Genomic DNA, 21,733 nt, shown 5'->3' with positions numbered 1-21,733 from the left:
GGGACCTTGATCTCTTGTTATTTTCTTCCAGTTGGTGTATTTTTAATTATTTATTTTTATTTCTTACTATTCAAAGTTATTTTCAATTTAGCACATTTTCTGGCAAATACCTGAAATCATACCTTCATGGTGTTTTTAAACTACTGTTGCCACGTCCTCTCACGTGAGCATCTACCAGCTTAGAACAGGGTAGAAACGATGAGATACCTCTGGGTACAGATCAGGGTGACTAACACTACGAATATATGGAAAGAAACAATCGATTTAACCCACTACGGAGGGTACAATTCGTAATATATTCTTGAATAATCATGTACAAATATTAGATAACTTTGGAAATCTTTTCATACAATATTTTTCTTCTATTGTAGCCAATCTTCTTTGGGCTTCTTCTTCTTATAATTAATAATGCTTCTTCTTCTTGTAATTACTAGGTCATCTTCTTCTTGTAATTACTAAGTCATCTTCTTCTTGTAATTACTAGGTCATCATCTTCTTGTAATTACTAGGTCATCTTCTTCTTGTAATTACTAAGGCTTCTTCTTCTTGTAATTACTAAGGCATCTTCTACTTGTAATTGCTAATGCTTCTTCCTCTTGTAATTATTACATATTGTGTATTTTTCCTTCTTTCTTTTCTTTGCCGATCCAAATTGACGGAAATATTAATAAAATCGATCCCCCAGACAAAGAGAAAGGGGTTAGTTAAAGATCGCCACCTGGCCGGCGCTAACCTTAACTTGGAGCTGCAATAGATGCGCCTACCAAAAGTGCTTGGGTGCCTGCCGTAAGATGGCACTACACCTGGGAAAAACAACCCAAAAGCCGCACGAAACTCTCAGTTCTTGGGAACCGGAATAGACTCAGAATCGTAATTACTATTCGACTTCCTTACTTTTATATAATGATCACTTATGCTATTACTGAATATTAATTACCCTTTCCACCTTATTTATATCCTGTTATTGTGTTAAGTTCATTTATTTCTTTCATTATAATTAGTATTAATATCTACAATCATTATTTTACCACATCAGCGCTTTCCTTTTTCTCTATTTACAATTATATAAGTTTTCTTGGGTGCTGCCATCTCTGGCCCACTTTCTAAACTGCTTTAAGCCTCATCAAATGTAAACGTTGTTCTTTTTGAATGCTGCCATCTATGATCCTCTATCTCAAAGAACAACAATGCAGTTTGTGTACGTGACACTGTTTCAAATTGTAAGTCACATGGCCTAAGCCACTTCATGAGAGTTTGATACTTTGAAATTAATTTGGGAAAGTTATTTTCCATAATCCCTTTTTTATTTTAAGGTAAGGGTTTCAGATGGAATTTTCCCCATACATACTGAAGGGTGCAAAATGACCATAAGTAGCGACGCACCCAAAAATTTTAAATCAATCAATCTCACGTGACAGATACTGATATATTATGTCACCAAAAATTGGCATTATCTTTCTTTGACTTTTTAGTGTTAACGTTTCCCAAAATTTGTGTTTTGATCTTAAAACATTTTTTGCCAAATATACCAAAACTTATACTTCATACCTCCATTGTGCTTTTAATCTATTATTTTAAATTGTAGGTCACATGGTCTACTTATTTTCGTGACAGTTTGATATGTTGGAACAGATTTTTGAGGAAGTTCTTTGCACCACGCCATGAAGGTGTACAGGGGGTTTGGAGTTATGGCTCCACACTTTCTTGATCACAGATGAAGGTGGTGGTGATGTGATCAGCACCACACCCCTGGTCACCTTTACCCCCAAGTTTCTCATCCAGGTACCCATTTGATATGGTGCTGGGTGGGTGCCGAAACAGCTTGAACAGGTGGAAAATACCCTGGTTCTCCCCTGCTGGGGATCGAACCCAGGGTCCCTCGCATGGTAGTCAGATGCCATAACTGAGCTCCAATATCTCTCGTTCGACAAATGCAGATGTTACGACTTCCCTGTGGCGATAGGTGAGTACTCAATCTCCACCAAAACTGCACTACTTAGCTCGCTAATTCAACACACTTCTCTTGCGACAAAAATACTGAAGATGCGGCTCCCTTATGACGGTAGATACGCACTCGATCTCCTGTTAGAACCCTGCCTCTTTACTCTGTGATGCAAATTGTTGTGATAGAAATTGAAAAAATCATGAGAAATACATGATTTATTGTGGCTGTCGGAATTATTCCATGTATAACATGCAGTATAGTTTCCTCTTGAATAAAATGTGGCATATTTTGTTTCTTAAGCCTATAAAAACAAGAATGTTGGATTTCACTGAATTTTTCGTTGTTTAAGGACATTTTTTTTAAAAAAAGCAAAAAATGTCAACAATTCGCATTTTATGCCAAATAGTGCGCTCGTAGAGTGAAGTCTTGATAAGTGCAATTCTCTGTGTTATGGGGCAAAAGGCAACCACGAGCAGTTGATATTAGACTTGTTATGAAAAGATGTATATACGGCGACGGGTAGAAGTATAAATAAATGTTGTACATAAAGAGATAAATCTGTGAGACGTTATTCTTGTCAACACATGTCACCCGTAGTGCACGCATTGAACATTTGTAGGAGTTAAAAAAGTGAGTTTCTCGTCCAATCTGGACTGGTTCAATACTTTAATTGCAATAAATTTTTGTAACCCCTCAATTATTTCTGAAACACCTGGTACTACACACAACAAAACTAAACACACTTTTTAGTGCCACAAGTTCTTCTTGACCATATATATATACCACAAAGATATCTAGTAGCATTTAAGTATCACGTTATGACAAACAACAATTTATTATCAAGATGTATAGTATAATGCATCTTTGCACAGTGGACTATAAAATAATTAAGGAACAAATCTAGGCACATTGCTTATTAATGCCATCTTTAGATGAACATAATTTAAATTATCAGATCAAAAATGAGGGAACTTACCAAACCGAATATGAACACGATGGGTCAAGCTTCAGCGTCAGCATTGCAGAATCATTCTTTGCTGCTGACCATGGTTTGGGAGTCTCCAATCGAACAATCATTGATCTATTGCTCTTCCCCCTGAAATATAAATACTGTGAAGATACACAATTGTTCAGTGATCAAACTTCTTTCTTCCACACATGAAGAAATACATTGACAAACAAGCTATTCTACATGAAAGCTGATAAATTGTCTACCTTATGTATACAGTGGCACCTCGACTTTACGTTTTTCAGGGGACCAAGCTGAAAGGTTTTAACAGAATCAAAATTTTTCTTTTTTTTAAAAAAAAAAATCAATAATGTATTCAAATGACACAGTAAAAAAATGAGGATAAAAACATGAAATTCACTTAAGAATATAAATATACTTCAGATCTTATGGAATGGACATTTCCACTATGACATGAAAAACATTTTAAATCCATTCATATTACAGACATACACAAAAACAATATGTGCAAAATATCTCTGTGATATTTCTTTGGTTCTCCAAAAACACACCTTCAAACACTGCCAAAATTCACATCCTACGTCACTGAATTGAAAATATTCTCTGATTAGCCTTCACTTAGAAATGAGTGCAGGCAGGGCTTCTGCTCGCCCCGTCAACTCAGGTGCATACAGCAAAAATAAATTTGTTGTTACTGTGTAAAACAAGTATCTTCTAACTTCCTGTGCAAAAATGTGTGCTCCATTTCTTGGAGAAGAATTATGTCCTAACAGTGTAGCACTATTTACTATGATTCACACACTCGGTATAGCGTTTTTCCAATAGGTTGACAAAGCAATACTAGTAACAGTCAATGGCTGAACACGTGCAAAACCTTGTTCTTTGCCAATACATAGGATCTGACTGGCAAGAAATTATTGTTACAAGAATGCCTTTTCTGGAATTATAATTACTGTATTTACGCGTGTATAATACGCACTCTCATTTTTGATGGGGAAAAGCAACAAAAAAATATATCTCGTATATAATGTGCAGTACAATTCAGGTCCCAGAAATGGCTTTCTTAGTGTCGGACTAACATTTACGTATTTCATTTAAAATTAATCAGTAGATCATAAAAATGAGCTTTTCCTTGCTTTCGTAGCTGCTGCATTCACCACGCGACCTTGAACTTCCAGATGTTAGGCTTTTCATAGCAGAGGAGAGAGCAAAGTTATCAACCACCCGTTCAAGGTCACAGTGCGTGATGCTTACAATAGATAGATGACATCAACACAGCATGAACTCGCACTAAGCAGGAGGGGGAAACGTGCGTCGCTGCCGATTGTTTGTGAATGGGTTTGTGAGGCATGGAACTCCATCTCCCTTGAAATGGTGATCAAAAGTTTTAAGGTAACGGGAATATCGAACAAGATGGATGGAAGTGAGGACATTTCAGACAGCTTGTATTAGTAACTGGGGGTGAATGACGAAATTAAGTGTAAACGTTATTTATTTATTTACGTGAGTCAAGCTGCAATAGTGCAGTAAATATACAGTAGTTATTTCTATTTGGTAAGTGTTGACGTAATTATTTTACCTTCATATTTGTTACAGTCAACTCTCGATACAACGACATTTCACAGTTCCCAGGTAAAAGGTAGTTATTTCGAAGGGGTTGTTATTGGAATTTGCACCAATAACGATTATCGGGAGATAATCGGGCAGAATGAATGTTGGATTTAATATGGGTCTACTAGAGCATTGTCTGTTACAAGATGAACTGGTAAGATAAGATCTCTCGGAAGATCTTGCCTTTCTAGGCAAAAAAAAAAAAAAGGAAAAAAAGTGGGGCTGTAAATTTTGTTCTGGTTCTGCTGTGTAAAATACATCGTAAAAATGTCATGTTTTCCTTCCTTCGACCAACTTCTAATTCACCCCCTCCCCCATCCCAGGGAGCAGACCTTACTCTTCCTCGACTTGCTTTGTAAGCCAGCCTGAAAAGGAAACGCGCAACTTGCGATCTGTTTGCACCCAATGCATATTCTAAGACACACTGAACAGTGTCGCACTCGATAGTCACTTTGGTTTGGAATTAGATTTCACTAAAGTAAAACTGTATATTTAGTCCCGATTAGCCCAAAAGCATAAAATGAACTCAAAACAAGCTTTATGAAACCTGCGCATTTTCAGATATCAAAATGGGAGATCTTTATTTACTCTCACGTTAATCGACTTGGTCAGATGCAAAATAAAATTTACAGTTTTGTTTATCAGAAGGTGCAGAACATGAAGTTGTTTTAACTCTTCTCTTTCTTTCTGAAGATCGAATTTCGTTATCGTCAAATCAAAACAGCTTTGCGAGATACAAAACAATGACTTGCCTTGGTGCTGGATGAGTCATTGCTGTTATCGGCAAGGGACAACTTCGCAGACGCTAGACAAAACACTGGCGCCAGTTGCAGCATAAAAACAAGGCGACCAGCTGGAAGTTCAAGCAACAGGTGGTCAGGGAAAATCCTACGTATTTCAAAGATAACACAACTGTCGAATGTGGAACTTTTATCAGCTGTGTGAAGAAGAAATAACCCTTTCTGTAAGTTTTACCTTGCAACAGACAATAATACGGGCAATATTTCAATACAATAGCATTAAAAAAAGAAAAAAATAGGACCTGAATTCTGCAATTACATTGCCGTGTAGACCAGTGGCGGAGAATGAGCTGGGTAGGAGGGAACTTTTTTTTTTTTACTTGTTCTATGGTTTTTGTTCGTTTTCAAGAATGCATCCAGAACTGGTTGCCCATTTTAGAAGTCAAAGGAAAGAAAGAGCGATCCACTTCCACCCTCGCTTGTAATCAGCCTGTATGCACACAGGAGCAAGAAAACAATCGGCATTGCCCCCCCCCCCCCCCCCCCCTAAACGTTTGATGAGAAGATTAGAGGAAGAAGTCACTTGGCCAACGGAACACTTTTTGCAAATATTAGGACATCGGCACAGTCATGAAAATGTATAAAGTGGTAAACGGGAGTTATGATGCACGTAAGATCGAAGTGAACTTTTGCGGAAACCTGGATGAAAATGCATTAAGAGTGTTGACGATCTTTAGTTGGCCTATGTGGCTTTGATTATCTCTAACAGTTTCACTTCTTTATGAAGTGTTACAGGGAACAAAGAACACGTTTTGAATGAAAGCGGTTACCGGAAGTTGTACGCTACAAAGTCTATTTAAAATAACATCCAAGCATATTCGATCTCTTCTTGTGTATCCAAGAGCAAACGAAATCACGGTGGAAAAACAAGTCTGGCATGTTGGGTAGCAGCCGTCGGATGTGGGTAACATTGGTGCGATGGGGGAGGGGAGTGCAGAGGTCAAGTGATATTGGATATCACTGAAGCGTGGTCTGGTGTTTATTTTTAGATCAGACCAACTTGCGAGCGGTAGAGTGCTTCTGAAGGGAATGAGTGCAAAAAATGTATTTTTCGCCCGATCTCTGTTCATGACCATTTCTAAGGCGAAAACAATTTTTGTGGAAGTTATTTCTCCCGCGAAAAATACCGCTTGATACGTCTCCCGTGTGACGGGAGGCGCGTGCTTGAATGCCGCCAGTACGGGTGCTGCTTTTCTCGATGTCGCAAAACTTTCCCATAGTAAGTGAAAACTCGTGGAAAATGGCCATTTCGCTTTTAAAAGTTATTTCTTTAAATTATTATTGCTAAAGAAAAAGACAATCTGTAGATATATACATGTTATACGCAGTGACATAGTGAAAAAAAATGTGTGATTTCATTTTGGCTATCCGAATTATTCTGTGCATAATACGATCCACAGTTTTGGACGGCAAAAATTTTGGAAAAAAGTGCGCATTATACACACGTAAATACGGTATTTTCGTCATAATATTTTCTTCGCAAATTTTAAAATAACAATACGTTTGAACACTCGCGTTTTCACTTTAATTTCCTCAATATAAGAGGTGATACAGTAAAAAAAGGTACGCGGAATTTTTATAAACTTCCTGCAGTAAACGAGTTTTCTTCAGTATACATATTGCAAATTTATCCTACTATTACGTCACTTTTCCGACACTTTGTCTAACCACAATGATGAGAATGCATGGTTAAGTTAGTATGTATCTTGTCTAACGTCACATTTCTTGCCACTTTTGGCTAATCGCGAAAATGAAGATGAATGACTACAAGCAGTATTCGAAGTCGGTGTTCAAGAGAATCCCCCTCCCCCCACTACAACCAACCAGCACGACCTAAGTATCACCCAAACAGCCCATAGGACTGCCACTTGTCCTGTCTCCTTTTATGAGATGAGACCGGAAATGTCTTAGTCTCATGAGAAACACTGACGTTAACCATAGAAGCAAAGTGCTGAAAGTCTCTAGCAAACAACCCTTCCATGTAACAATTTTCACTTCAATGAAAGGACATTCACAAAGGAACAGTTATGCTCAGGTCGAGAGTCAACCCTGTAACATGAGACTTTTTCTGAAAAACCTTAAATTTTGTGCATAATAATTACAACGCCAGTTCATTCGTTGGTAATTCTGAATAAGTGGTTTGATTTGCACATATAATCAGGATAATAACAAGTTTTCAAGGGCTCGTAGCTTTGAAATGAGAAGGAAAAAAAAAATTACGAAAAGTTTTTTTGTCTTATAATCTCTATACACTGTGAGGGTTTGTACGATAAGCCTTTGCATACGTTGATCATTCTTTACTTTTCAAGATTTGAGACGAGAACGAAGATTGCCCTCTGAAACCGAGACGAGAAGGAGATGGATATTTATGAATCAAGATTGGACTGTCAATGAGACTTGTACAAATAAACACGAGACAGGCATTTTCTAAACTCTCAACGAGAACGAGACCAAGACTGCCATAGGATCTCTAGTCATGAGGTTATGAACCAACCAATTAACATGTTTGGGTAAAGAGATTAGGTGGCTATTTTGCAGTACATTTCGGTATGTGATATAATGTTATACACATTATTTTATTTCCTTGTAATAATTATACATAAACTAAGCATTGAAATGTACTATGCAACTGATATAATCATCTACACAAAAATATTTGATCATGCAACAGAAATTAAACCCGAACTGAAAGTGCAGGCTTTATAAATAAAATGAAAAATATGAAAATTGAATACCGTACTTTTGTCATTCTTATATTGCAATTTTCACAAGGCTTGATGAGGACATGCACGTGGCAAAACGCTTTCATTATCTTGCACGTGGGCAGCAGGGATATTTAATAGAAGAATGATCATTACAAAGCATAGATTTCTCTTCCACTCTTTTTCTTCCATTATTTAAATCTGTACAATTTGTAAAACTGCTGCACACGTTGGCTCTCTGTGGGCTACCCCTCCATAAACTGAACGCTCGAAGATCACATGACAAATGAGCTCTTAAGTAGTGATGTATTAACATGGTGTGGTGTGTTTCTAGCGGACACTTGCTTCGCAACTTTGGAAATCTCGTTTTTGCCTTAAACTGAACGCAGAGAAACACGAGAACTTGCAGGGGTTATTTTTCCTGGGTGAAATTTTTAAAATTGCTGTAAAAAAAATTGAGTGGAAATGTCCATACTGCTATGCAGAATAAGTTACATCTTATAAACACAAACATCACAATATTTGCAAGAAGCAGATAATTTTTCAGTACTACTTACTCACATGACATAGAGGTGTACATCTTCTTTGCTCCAGGGTGTTGAGAATTTTGCTATTGTGTGGAGAGAACTTCTGTTACACAGGGGTTCAACGTGGACGTTAAAAGCCTGCCACACATACTCCAAACCAGGCAGTTTGATACTGTAATACAGAGCTTTCTCTTCAGTGGTTTCAATAATGGAAGACTTTGAAGTGAAGGAAAACATACTAGGAACTGGGTGAATGATATGCCGTCCATATGATGAGTGTACATCGACGTTAAGTTGAATCTGAAAGTAAACAGTAAGAAATATTTTACACCACATGCACTTTAACATAACATAACATAACCCGTGGCTCTACAGGCTCTGGAAGGGCCTTGCCCTATCTCCCGACTGCCAGTCTCCCTCCTACAATCCTACCTAGAGGTGTGGAGATCTTTGACCGTGATAGGGTGACGTGGAGTTAGCATGTCGAACCCTCAGCGGTTATAGGAGATTTATCAGACCGGGTTACGCTACTCACTCATAGCTCCAAACATTACATTATTTCACTACACTAGGGATGTAATTACGGTGATTTTCAATGTTGACAGATTCTAAATGCAATTTCTTATTTCTGAAAATTTAGTAAAAGAGAATTTATCATTCATATTTAACATCATTTTGTTGCACTATTAATCTGTAAGGAAAAACACACAAAATATGTAAAGATTAGGCACACGCAGGAGATGTACTAATTAGACATTTTCAGCGAAAAAAGCAGGCTCGACCAGGACTTGAACCCACGCATGTAAAACAGTGGCAGCATAGTATCAGGCGAGGCCAAGCTGGCTCGATAGCTCGGTTGGTAGAGCAATGGCACGGTATGCCAGAGACCCGGGTTTGAGTCCTGGTCGAGCCTGCATTTTTCACTGAAAATTTCTACACAAAATATGGTTTTCAAGATATATTTTCTAGTGAGGCTTTCAAAACTCGTGCATTTGATTCCCTTTTCATATATATTGTTAACACACAACTGCAACTAGTTCTTTTGTTAAAAAAATCTACTGTTGTGAATTTAATGCTAAACTTGAGCAAAAACGAAAACAGCAAAGTACTCACTGGCTCTGAAGTAGGAAGAATACGAACAACGATGTGTGTGCATGAAGTTTTCCAAAACTTGGCCATGTTGATGTGGATAAATTTTCGTTTATATTTTCGAGAAGGAATGATGCTCGTATTCATTGATAAATTTTCTCCCTTCTCACTGAAACAAGAAAAGATTTAAATTTCATATTATAATTAGAGGCACATATTTTTGGTAAATAAAAAAGCAAAATTTCGGTATAAAAACAGAGTCAATTTTGGGTTCAAAAGCAGTAAATAAAATGAAATTTTGCTGTTATAGCGGTGAAAAAACGGTATATAAAATGACATTTTGGTTTTAAAAATGTGAATACAATCCAATATTTGATTTAAAAACTGCACAATTACACAAAATGAACATAGCCCTTCAAATAGTAAATTAAAGCATTACCAGAATATTAAGTTTATTCCTGTATAAAGGGATCCATATTTGCTTCTCAAATATTTACAGCAGACTTAATCAATTTTCCATGAATTGCATAACTCACAGGATACTGCAGAAAATGTCACGTCGTGTTTAAGAGTGTCACGTCGGTATGTAAACAGTAAATTTCGTGTTTAAGAGTGTATTTTGCATTTAACAGTTCATTTTGCATCATTTCGTGACAAAACAGGGTAGGAAAATGCAACTCACACCTTTTGGAAACATTAAAAATTAAGATTACAATGTGTTATTTCACATTTCGTGTTTTCGTCAAAAACGAAATATGTATGCCTCTAATTATAATAAATTTTAATAGAACTTTTGTTTCTTCAATGGTTGAAATTCTTTAATATTCTCAACTTTTTGCCATACGAAACATACATCTTTTTCAAGAGCCAATGATAGAGGGTGATGCATATTGTATCTACCAATGACAGTTGGTAAAACTGAATGCAGACTTGCTTGAGCAGAAATTGCCTATGATCAGGCAGCTGCTAGACTTGCAATCAGTCTCCCATGGAACACACTAATCTACAGGGTGTTTCCGGGCTGATGATACAAACTTTCAGGGATGATGGAGAAGGGCACATGTATCAATTTGAGATAAGGAACCGTGGTCTGGAAATGACTTAGTCGAAAGTTATAAGCGAAAATCGGTGTATGAAGATGTAATACTTTTATTACCTGCACAAGTTTCACAAGCTGTTCCGTGGCCAGCTCGGTCACCTGATCTGACTGCACTTGATTTCTTCTTGTGGGGTCATGTGAAAAGTCTTGTATAAGAGACACCTGTCGAGACTGAAGAGGATCCTGGCAAGAATTCTCGCTGCCTGTGACATTGTTCGAATGACCCTGGGGTTGTTCCAACGGGTACGGCAGAACTTTGTGCGACAATGTCATGCCTGCAGTGAAGCTGGGGGACACCACTTTGAACAACTGTTGTGAATGTAGCAGCTTGTGGACCTTGTGCAGGTAATACAAGTATTACATCTTCATACACTGATTTTCGCTTATAACTTTCGACTAAGTCGTTTCCGGACCAGGGTTCCTTATCTCAAATTGATACATGTGACCCTTCTCCATCATCCCTGAAAGTTTGTATCATCAGACCGGAAACACCCTGTATATGTGCTGTTGAAATTATTCCATTCATGACATTCAGCACAGTTTTTTTGGGGAATTTCAGAAAACGTGGAAAATTTCAGTAAACGTGGATCTATAACATGCGTAAATATGGTACACAAGAAATATTAAATTTTTGCTGTGAGCTTTGATTTTAAATTTCGCCATTGCCGGTCTCAAGCCCGGATGAGAAGGGATGTGGCTTGGAGTGAGAGATATTACCTCGACCCGTAAAACATATAGAGCACAACAGCTATGCTCACTATAAGGCCAGAGGCAGAGAGGAGGCAGCCCCTCTACAGGGCTAGAATGCTGTAGGGCAATCCCCTGCACATTTGAACCTACAATCATTAAAAGAAGAACAAGAGAGCAAGCCGTACAGATCACGATGACGATGAATTGGCAAGGACATGGATCAGCGAATGTTGGAACATGGAATGTAAGGAGTCTAAATGGGAAAGAAAGTGAATTAGTAACAGAGATAAAGGAAACAAAAGGGAAATACCTTGCAGTTGCCTGAACATCGAATACCTAAACAGGTATGGGAGGCAAAAATGGGAGGATTGGATGTGAAGAGACCGAAAGGAATACCATGTAGGACATGAAATGAGGGTGTGAAGGATATCCTGAACAGGAGGAACATCTCATGGGATGAAGGAATACAATTTGCAGAAGATCGTGACAGATGGTGAGCTCTCTGTAACACCTTGACACCAATCGGTAGAAGAGGATCAGAATAAGTCAAGTCAAGCTTACACACATCCCGCAGGACAAAATGTAAAAAAAAAAAACTTGGGAGAAATAAAAAAAACTGGAAATTATAAAACATGTGCAATTTTCCATTAGTTTTTCCCAATACTGTGTTGCAAAAATCTGTTGTTGTTCTTTGCAACTGTCTTACTTCAGTGTTCGTTTTATGAATACTGATTAGTGTATTAAAACAATATTCCATTTGTCGTACATACATTTTGTTAATACATGACATTTCTATGGGGCATTCTGGTAAACTAACATGGTACATTATTATTATTATTCACTATACGAGACATTCCATGCGAAATCAACACAGCCCCCGACCTGACCATCTCAGATTTTCATGAAATTTGGGGCGTTAAAACTATGCATAGAACTTAGTAACTATGAAAATTTTTAGTGTCGTGCGTCTTGTAATTCTTAAATTATTCAAGGTCAAAGTTCGCATAAATTGCCCTTTTTGAGCCCGCTTAGCTATACTAAATCTGCTGTAACTCCGGCCCTATTTCGCCTAGGAAGCTCAAATAAATCTTATTGTACAGGAAATTGAACAAGCTTTCCAGTTATATATAACAAGCCCACCTTTGGATAAAAATATAATTTTGTCACTTGACCTTGACCTTTGACCTTGAATATCTCAAAACATGTCATCACCAAAAATCGTGAAAAAAATATATTTGGTCCCTCATTTCATACTATAAAACATATCAAAAAAATTTTCTGGGACTCCAATGGGATCAGAAGATATAAAATAATATGTGTAACTGTGTGACTGATAAAAGCCTCATTACATGAACTATGACTAGTCAAAAGTCCCTTAACACCCCCTACAAAATGTAAAGGAGTTATCCTGGTCATGAAGGAAATAGGTTAGGCACAGGGAGATCCCCAGCTGTGTGTGTCAAGCACAGGTCCGGCTTATTATTGACCGCCATATTGAATTCAACGCAAAAATTTCAAAGGAAAGTGGGTGATGTGATATATCAAATCAGGCTAGAATTTCACCACAAATGAAGCAGCGAAGGTTTTTCCAACTTATTTTTATGCAGCAAAACGTTATACGCATATCTTTCACTTACGATATATGCACATTATAGTGTTGTCAATATTCCTGTGAGCACACTCGTTGACGTCTCTCACACTCACATAGAATATTTGGCAATGTAGCAGGTGTAACATCATCGCAAGCAGCAACTATGCCTTCTCTCAAATGGTCAATACTAGGGACTTTTAGTGCATGCACCATTCTCTTCAAATGTTTCTGAAGGTAAAAGTCCTCCTAAGATATTAGATCTGGGGAATGTGCAGGCCTTTTAATAGATCCCCGTCTGCCCATCAATCTACCTAGAAATTTACCATGAAGAAATTGCCAAAATGTTCACATAGTGTGGTCACACACCGTCCTGTTTCAAAACTCTGGAAAAGTGCCATATCCCGTAAGCAAAAATGAAAAACCTGTTCACTTAACACATCCAAGAAGCCTTCACCATTTAAGGTTCCGCTGTTGAATATGGACAACCATTCCAGTTCTCCATACACTATACCACATCATTAGCTTACCAGCAACAACCATTCGGCTGGGCAAATCACAGGTATCGCATATTATTTTTATTAACTTCACCGTGAACATAAAAATTAGCCTCGTCACTGAAGAATTTTTCATTCCAAGGAAAGTGTCACTTGAATGTCGGTGATTAAAATCATATGGAATGGTGCATATACTTCTTTCTCTCCCAAGATGTCAGCGTGATCTCGACGAGTTCCTAATACGTTAGGAGCATTCTAATGCTTTGGTTTTAACACCTCGAAAAGGAGAAAATGGTTACAAGCATGCACTATTAACTTTTTGTTGGTTAAAAATACTTTGGAAAAACCTTCGCCGTTTCATTTCTCGTGAAGTTCTAGCCTGATTTGTATATCACTTCACCCATTTTCCTTTGAAATTTTTGCGTTGAATTCAATATGGCGGTCAATAATAAGCCGGACCTGCGCTTGACACACACAGCTGGGGATCTCCCTGTGCCTAACCTATTTCCTTCATGACCAGGATAACTCCTTTACATTTTGTAGGGGGTGTTAAGGGACTTTTGACTCGTCATAGTTCATGTAATGAGGCTTTTATCAGTCACATAGTTACACATAATATTTTATATCTTCTGATCCCATTGGAGTCCCAGAATGATTTTTTGATATGTTTTATAGTATGAAATGAGGGACCAAATATATTTTTTTCACGAGTTTTGGTGATGACATGTTTTGAGATATTCAAGGTCAAAGGTCAAGGTCAAGTGACAAAATTATATTTTTATCCAAAGGTAGGCTTGTTATATATCACTTGAAAGCGTGTTCAATTCCCTGTACAATAAGCTTTATTTGAGCTTCCTAGGCAAAGAGGGGCGGAGTTACAGTACATTTAGTACAGCTAAGCGAGCTCAAAAAGGGCAATTTATGCGAACTTTGACCTTGAATAATTTAACAATTACAAGACGCACGAGACTAAAACTTTTCATAGTTACTAAGTTCCATGAATAGTTTCAACTCCCCAAATTTCATGAAAATCGGAGATGGTCAGGTTGAAAATTGCACATATCTGTGTTGATTTGGCATGGAATGACTCATATAGCACATTGAGTCTTCCTACTAAACTGGGTGTGATAATGCATACAAGAAGTTTGTGTAACATTATCTGTTATAAAATATCCCATTTATAAATCTATAGTATAATAATGAATTTTCCAGCACAAGGTATAACACAGTTTCTTGCATCTAATTTGGTAGTTAAAATAAATGGTAAAATACCACTGTCTAGACACATGGTTCCAAAAATTAGCATTGACTCATTCTCTACTAACAACACACTGTATTTTTGTTATTTAATTATGCTTTTCTGCCACTCTTGGCTAATAGCAACAGATACATGAAATTGATGAAGGAACACTCACAAAGAACATCCATGCTGCGATTTGAATCCAGGAACTTCTATGGTGAAATCCAAAGATTACCACTTAAGGCTTGGATGGAACTTTTGCTGATGACGGTGGATATTTTTGAATTTTCCTCTCATTTTGAGAAACTGCTGTGACATTCCAAAATCTGAAAAATTACATATGCTTAGAATTCCTTCTAGAGCATTCACGAGAATCTTCATGTGGTTTGCTTTCACTGTTGCCTAAATATTCACAATAGTTTCGTGGCTACGAAAGTCTACAAAACAATTTAATAATATCTAGACAACAGCGACTAGACAAATCACATGAATGCTCTAGAACAGTGGTTCTCTAACTTTTTTCTCATTGTACCCTTTAGTCTTATCTAATGTCTAATGTACCCCCACCATAGGTCTTCTCTGAATAGCTGGTTTGGGGGAATTTTTTGATTGGTGGGGCATTTTTGATATGTTGAAGGTGTGTGTCTGCAATAGAGCAAAATGAGATCCTGGCTGTATGTCAAAAGATGGTAAACACATAAACATACGTTTATTTTTTTATAAAAAAAAAAAAGTAATGACGAAAAATAAGTTTGTAAACACGAAAAATAAGTTTGTAAACAAACTGTCAAGCACAATTTTGAAGTTTTTACTCTAAATTCTCAGTTTCTAGTGAGAAGAATGTGCCTGCATAGTCTGACACAGTTTCTTGACGTCTGGTTGTGCACTTGAAACTCTAAAGCAGAGGTAAGGCTCCAAATTTAGTCTATTATAAATTTTGAACGACTATTTTATTAAAAATCAGCCTTATTTTCCTGTTGAGTGTTGAAGCAATGAAGTCTGAAACAATGACGTCTGCTCTACACACACCTGCAGCAAAAATGTTGTTGTGTGGGTATTCTCGACATTTCTCTTCTGAGCTCATCGGGTAACCCTTTCAAGTTGTTCATGTATCCCTAGGGATATGCGTACCACAGTTTGAGAACCACTGCTCTGGGAGGAATTCTAAGCGTTTGTAATTTTTCACATTTTGGAATATCAAAGCAGTTTTTAAAAAGGGAGAGGAAAATTCTACAAACAGCTACACCGGCATCGGGCGAAGATCCAGCTGAGCATTAACTTGTTCAGCCACCAAAGTGGCAACCTTCTCTTTGGTTAAATATGTTACTCTTGAAGCCATTCTTACACAAAATGAGCACTTACCACAACCTAACATTATTCAACACCGTGTTGGCAACGCACAGAAAGACCCAGTCTTTTGAATTAATACTAATTGATTCCAGTGCTAACATCTCGTGTTTCGGATGCTTCACAATACGGATCATGAGGTAGGTGGCAGTTGGGATGCTCTCAGCAAAATAGGTATACTTTCTTTGCAGGATCTCGTTCCAGTTACCAGTCTTGTCAAAGAAGACTTCCCGTGTATGGAAGGATGTCGATAGGCGTTTTCCAGCACTTCTCTACATAAAGAAACATAAATATTAATAATCCATTTTAGAAATTTCTGACGGAGAACAAAAATACAACTAAAATGATGAATCAAAATTTTTTGGTGCATCAGCTTGTATGGGCATTTTGGACCCTTCAATGTGTAAAAATCTTACCAGACCGTTTAAAAGGGGTGTAAATAAGTCCCTTGAGAAAGGTTAAAGTGCAGTTGTAAAGGGATCTGCACAGAACACAAACAACCAGGGTGGATAAAAAATCATGATTATTATTAAAATAATCTTTGGTGATTTTCTTTATTTAGATTAGATTTTTTTTATAATTAAAAACACGCTTAAAATTGCTTGTATGATTTTTGGCAACATACATATAGATATATGTTCTCTTATAGAAAGGTTTTTCTTATAATAAATGACCCTGTAAAATATTTGAACAGTTTGATTAATGCAAATTTCTGATACTGTATATGGGCCAATCCATGACAAAGTGATCCTACCACTTCAAAAAGTAAAATTAGTCCGAAACCTATTTAAACAGCATTAAACTTAAGCTTTAGCTTAGTGCGGGACACTAAAGTGTAAATCACCAATCCTGAGACCTTCTATAAACAAACAGTCTCACCGATTCGATGTATCACTCCACGTCAGCTGATTCATGACTGGAATCATCTCCTGTTACAGTCATAGTTCGCTCACCTATTCATTTTATATAAGAGCCTCTGAATGTAAGAACCCGCTCTCAAAACATCAGACGAATATGCAGCCGCATACATTGTTACTTTCCCGGTCATTCTCTCTTTCATAACCCTTAAAACTGCAGACACTGACATACCACTGGACTGGGATACCAACTAAACCACTTCTTTTAGTGGTTTCTCAGGATATCACTGACAGAAGGTTACATAAATATTGAGTAGAATCTGTTTCTCGCCCCTTTGGTGCTTTGAAAACAAGCTCGGAGAACACTGAGACCTTCCCGCATGCATAGAACTCGCCATGTTATTTTTCTAAGGATAAGTCAGGCAATATTACTAAGTGGCACTACTTCCTTGCTGTTCACATGATTATTTTCAGAAAATAACCAATGTTATAAAATATCATTATGTACACAAATCTCTAAGCTCATTGAAAGTTACAATGCATATTCCTACAAACTGTTCACACTTACCTTGCCTTGCCATGTCACCAAGTTATTTTACGATGTGCACTATATTTGGCGGAACAAAAATCGTTATTAGGATGCTTGTCAAAGTTTCCAACCGCAATAAATTTACCAACTTTCTTTGTCTTCTTTTGATCATCATCATCAATATATTTATGGGACTTACAGCATTGCATATGGCTATTTATGCCCATTATATATTTTATTTACATAACATACAATTTACATAAAATCTACAAACAAATTTCAAATACACTCCTATCTATATCAAACCTTGAAAATATACATTACCATGTTATATGATTTTGTCTAAAAAAATGTAAGTAAAATAAATTCAATTCGCATGCAAGAAAGAAGCCAAATTTATGGGAAATGATTACTGGTGCAAAGAGTTAACCATAAAGGTGAAGCAATAAGTATATATGAAAGAGCATTGGGTTTAAAGTGCAACGTCATTTGCGGCAGCATATCCCATACTACAAATTGGCCATTGTTTTACCTTACGTAATGAATACTGTAACAACGCTGGATTTTCGTGTGGATTATTGTACTTCTATAAGTTTGCAATGCTTTCTGCATGCACGTGGTTTTGTTTACAGAATGTCTCAGGGTTGGTGATCAGAGACCTGCACAAGACCCGGAGAAAACCCGTCTGCGAGGAGGCGTGCCTACAATAATATGCAACACGCACGTCAAGCCCAGATGTTCGACATCGCACAAGCAAGCTTCACGTCACAGTTTTGCACAGGCATCGATGCCTGCCAGGTTTTTCTATTACCCGGGTCTTAAGAAGACCCATGAGACTCGATGTAGTTCTTGCAGGTAGACGGCGAGCCCTACTGTCAGTGTTGCCAACGGCCATTATATTTCACTACGCATGGAAATATTTGAATTTCTGCTAAGCGCAGGTGCCTTGAGGTTGTATAATCATTGGCGTAGCAAGGGGTGAGCAAAGTGGGCGACCACCCTGGGCTTCACACATATAGGGGCCTCTCGCATCCTATGAGGTTGATACGAAAAATGTAATAAATGGAAGTGAGAAATATACCGTAGAAAAGGCTAAATTTTGTGGGCAATAAAATTTAGAACTTTTTATCTGGCTTTATATTCTAGTTTAACGTTATAATTTGAATGAATACGTCAAATCAGAGGCGGGCGGGAGCTCTAAGCCTAAGGGGCACTGAAAAAGTCAAAATAATTCTCATTTCTCATGTGAAACATCAACGCAAAAATTGCTTGGACATTTTTATCCATTTTTCTTCTGTCTCATGATCTTGCATAGCCTACCCGATTTTAATATGTTAATGGTAAAGCACGTCAAGCTGCCATGGAGCAAAGTATGGGGCATTTAAATGCTTCCGGTGTTTTAAACTGAAGAAGGGTATGGATAATATTAGCAGTTCTTCCTTCGTTCCTACAACTTCAGACGCAGCTATTGCCCTCTGTAACGGGAACGAAGATGATTTATCTTCCGAATTTGCTTTTCAAGTTCTACGTTTCAGGAATGTGCTTAAATCTGAAATCAAGTGCTTTAGGAAAGTTTCTTCTCCTTGATAGCTCTACACTAGCTTCCAGTGTTCTCTGTATCCTGTACCGCCTTCTGTTTGGGGGAAGGGATAAGTAAGTATTTGTATTTTCTTCTTTTGAATACATAAATGTCAAAGAAAGATATGTTGTAATATGTGAAAATTCAGAGTTAGAGCATCGATTTGTATAGTTATTAATGTAAGTGCAGCCACAACCAGCCATTCTAAGTAATTACGTAAATTTCCTGGAAGAAGCTGACTGTACTTGAGGGACCCAAATTTATTTTTTGCGGACGCGTACTTTATGATTTTGTTACGCCACTGCGTCAAATATTTAATATTACAAGAACATTAAGACGTAACAACAAAAAGAGATTCACAGTTATTACTATCATCTAAGTCCTAAAATTCAAAGTTAACTGGTACAATTTAAGTGCAACAAAGTCAAAATTGCTAATTAAAAAAAAGTCAAAATTGCTAATTTAAAAAAAAGTCAAATTAGCTGTATCAGTTGATTACACCAAACATTTCACATTTATTGTGCAAATGACTATCATTTTAAGATTTGCTGATGTTGAAACCGATTGTGTAGAATAGAAGAGCTTGTAGGTAGATACATTGGGCCCCTAGACAGGATTGTGGTTTAGCGCACTCCCTTCCCCCCGCTCTATCAAGCACTGACATTTTATGTGCGTCCTTCCATATTTTCTACTTAAGCCATGGTTTGTGACATTTACTACAAACTTCGAAATGAGGAAACAAAGAACGACTCATTAAATAATATACAGGTTATATTTCAAGATTCTTACTTTGTATTTCTGATTTTTTTAAAAAAAGTTTAGCACATTTAAGGATATTTCAGTTATCTTACTGCCTAAAGAACATCTTAAAAAAACCTACTATTACTACTACTTTGGTTAATGAAAATTCCAGCAACGTGTTACTGTAGCTCTGCCAAGTGTAAATTTCTCTGTCGCATACTATTAAATATAATTTGTCAGAAATTAATTATTATTGTAGGCTATTATATAAATACGATAATTTGCTGACGTTTCCTTGATGACTGTGTATCGATTTACATTGATATTTCAAACTTAAAGAACGATGGGGCCTTGCATTCAAATCTTGCCCAGGACCTCGCGATATGTTGCTACGCCACTGCACCTAAGATTTTGTAACTTCTCACATTAGTGTCATTATTATGTCAAACCAACTACCACATATTTTCTAAATTTGTTTTGATGGTCTTGAAATAGGTTTGTGTGTCTTGTTCATTTTATGTCACTTTTCTGGTCTTGAAATCGTAAATCTTCTCTCGGTTTCATTTTTACGTTGTTTGTTTGTTGAAAAGTGTAAATAGCATTGCCTGCTATTTGCACCCGTATGAAAATACAAGCTAACATTTATATTTTCTATCGTATTACTATCAATGCGGTCTGAGAACAAGATAACTAGCAACAACATGAGCGAACGATGATTTGTTGAAAGAGATGACAATATTCAAAAACCTTTTATAATGCAAATTCTGATTTCATGTTCCATTTTATGGACCATCGTGCCTTAGTGTTCAGGGGGGGGGGGAATCTTGAGCAACTAATTCGGACCAGAGAGAAAATCTGTTTGATTGATTGATTCATTTATTTGGTCAATTTATGCACAATAAGGCTAATCGGGACTGGACCTACAGTTTAAAGTGGGATCCGAACCATCATGTGCTTCCACCGGGTATCGAACCTGGTACCCCTTGATTACAAGGCGACGACACTACCACTGCACCATAGAGGAGCACCCCCAAAAAAGTATAATGTAGAACAACCACCAGTCACACAAAGTTCCAAAGTATTTACGATGGCTCTTCTTGCGAAACTTGGTTCGTACTCCTGTACAGGTGTCAGCAGTGGCAGCAATTAGAGGCGAGGTCGAGAGAGTGCAGTTGCCCCCCCCCCCCCCCCCCACTTTTTGCTACTTTTGCACCACGCTAACCTCATGTACCAAGGGAAATTAAATTATCCTTGACCCCCTCCCACATTTGCACTTTGGCCCTCTAGTTTTGGAACCCAATCGCCGCCACTGGGTGTGAGCGATACAAATGTTTTCTAGCAAGGAATAAATGTCTGCAATTTCAAATTGATAAAAGTGATGAACATTTTGAGTGCTCTTAGAACAGTTTAGAATCTAAAAGTTGGCAACGGTGACTGCGTGACTCATGTATCTGGAGACGGTGCAAAACCGGAATGAGCGTTCGCTGAAGTTAAGCGAGCTTCGTCTTGCAAGGCCTTCCAGTTACCCGTGGGTTTTCGATGCTTGACGGGTCAAAACCCAGGTCTATAGTTTTACTCCCCTGCCCGACCAGTCAGGCAGGCCTAGTAAACGATTCTGGCAGTTGTGCAGCCCTGTTGGTGATTTGACTTAAAATATTTTTATAGCCTTTGTAGCTGAATTTTGGCAAATTTTAAATGATAGTTTGAAAAATATCAGCTACCATGTTTATTTACAGTTTCATGATGACACTGTTTATGGTTTAACTTGATTAGTATTTTGTATATCTTTCTACACAAAATGTTTGCCATTTTTGCTTTTTAAATTATTGAATTTTAAATCAACATAAATTTAAATTTACAGTTAACACAATAAATTTCCTTTTGTATGAACTTCACCTCATCAGTACATAAACTTTGTATCC

The 21,733-nt window shown here is 37.3% G+C and overlaps 1 protein-coding gene across 1 annotated transcript in view; it reads right to left on the bottom strand.

Moving 5' to 3' along the window:
* PGAP1 (GPI inositol-deacylase) overlaps positions 1 to 21,733 on the bottom strand; it is an 82,971-nt gene that overhangs the window by 44,198 nt on the left and 17,040 nt on the right. The window contains exons 6-9 of the mRNA XM_083125364.1: positions 16,121 to 16,377; positions 9,669 to 9,813; positions 8,590 to 8,855; positions 2,922 to 3,041 (exon numbers count right to left, since the gene is read on the bottom strand). Of these exons, the coding sequence (XP_082981490.1) occupies positions 2,922 to 3,041; positions 8,590 to 8,855; positions 9,669 to 9,813; positions 16,121 to 16,377 (788 nt within the window). The remainder of the gene's footprint in view (positions 1 to 2,921; positions 3,042 to 8,589; positions 8,856 to 9,668; positions 9,814 to 16,120; positions 16,378 to 21,733) is intronic.

Source organism: Lepisma saccharinum, chromosome 7 (genome assembly GCF_977018435.1).
Source record: "Lepisma saccharinum chromosome 7, izLepSacc3.1, whole genome shotgun sequence".
Classification (NCBI taxonomy): Eukaryota; Metazoa; Arthropoda; class Insecta; order Zygentoma; family Lepismatidae; genus Lepisma; species Lepisma saccharinum.
Note: the sequence above shows the minus strand (reverse complement) of the source record. Positions and strands in the feature narration are given on the sequence as shown.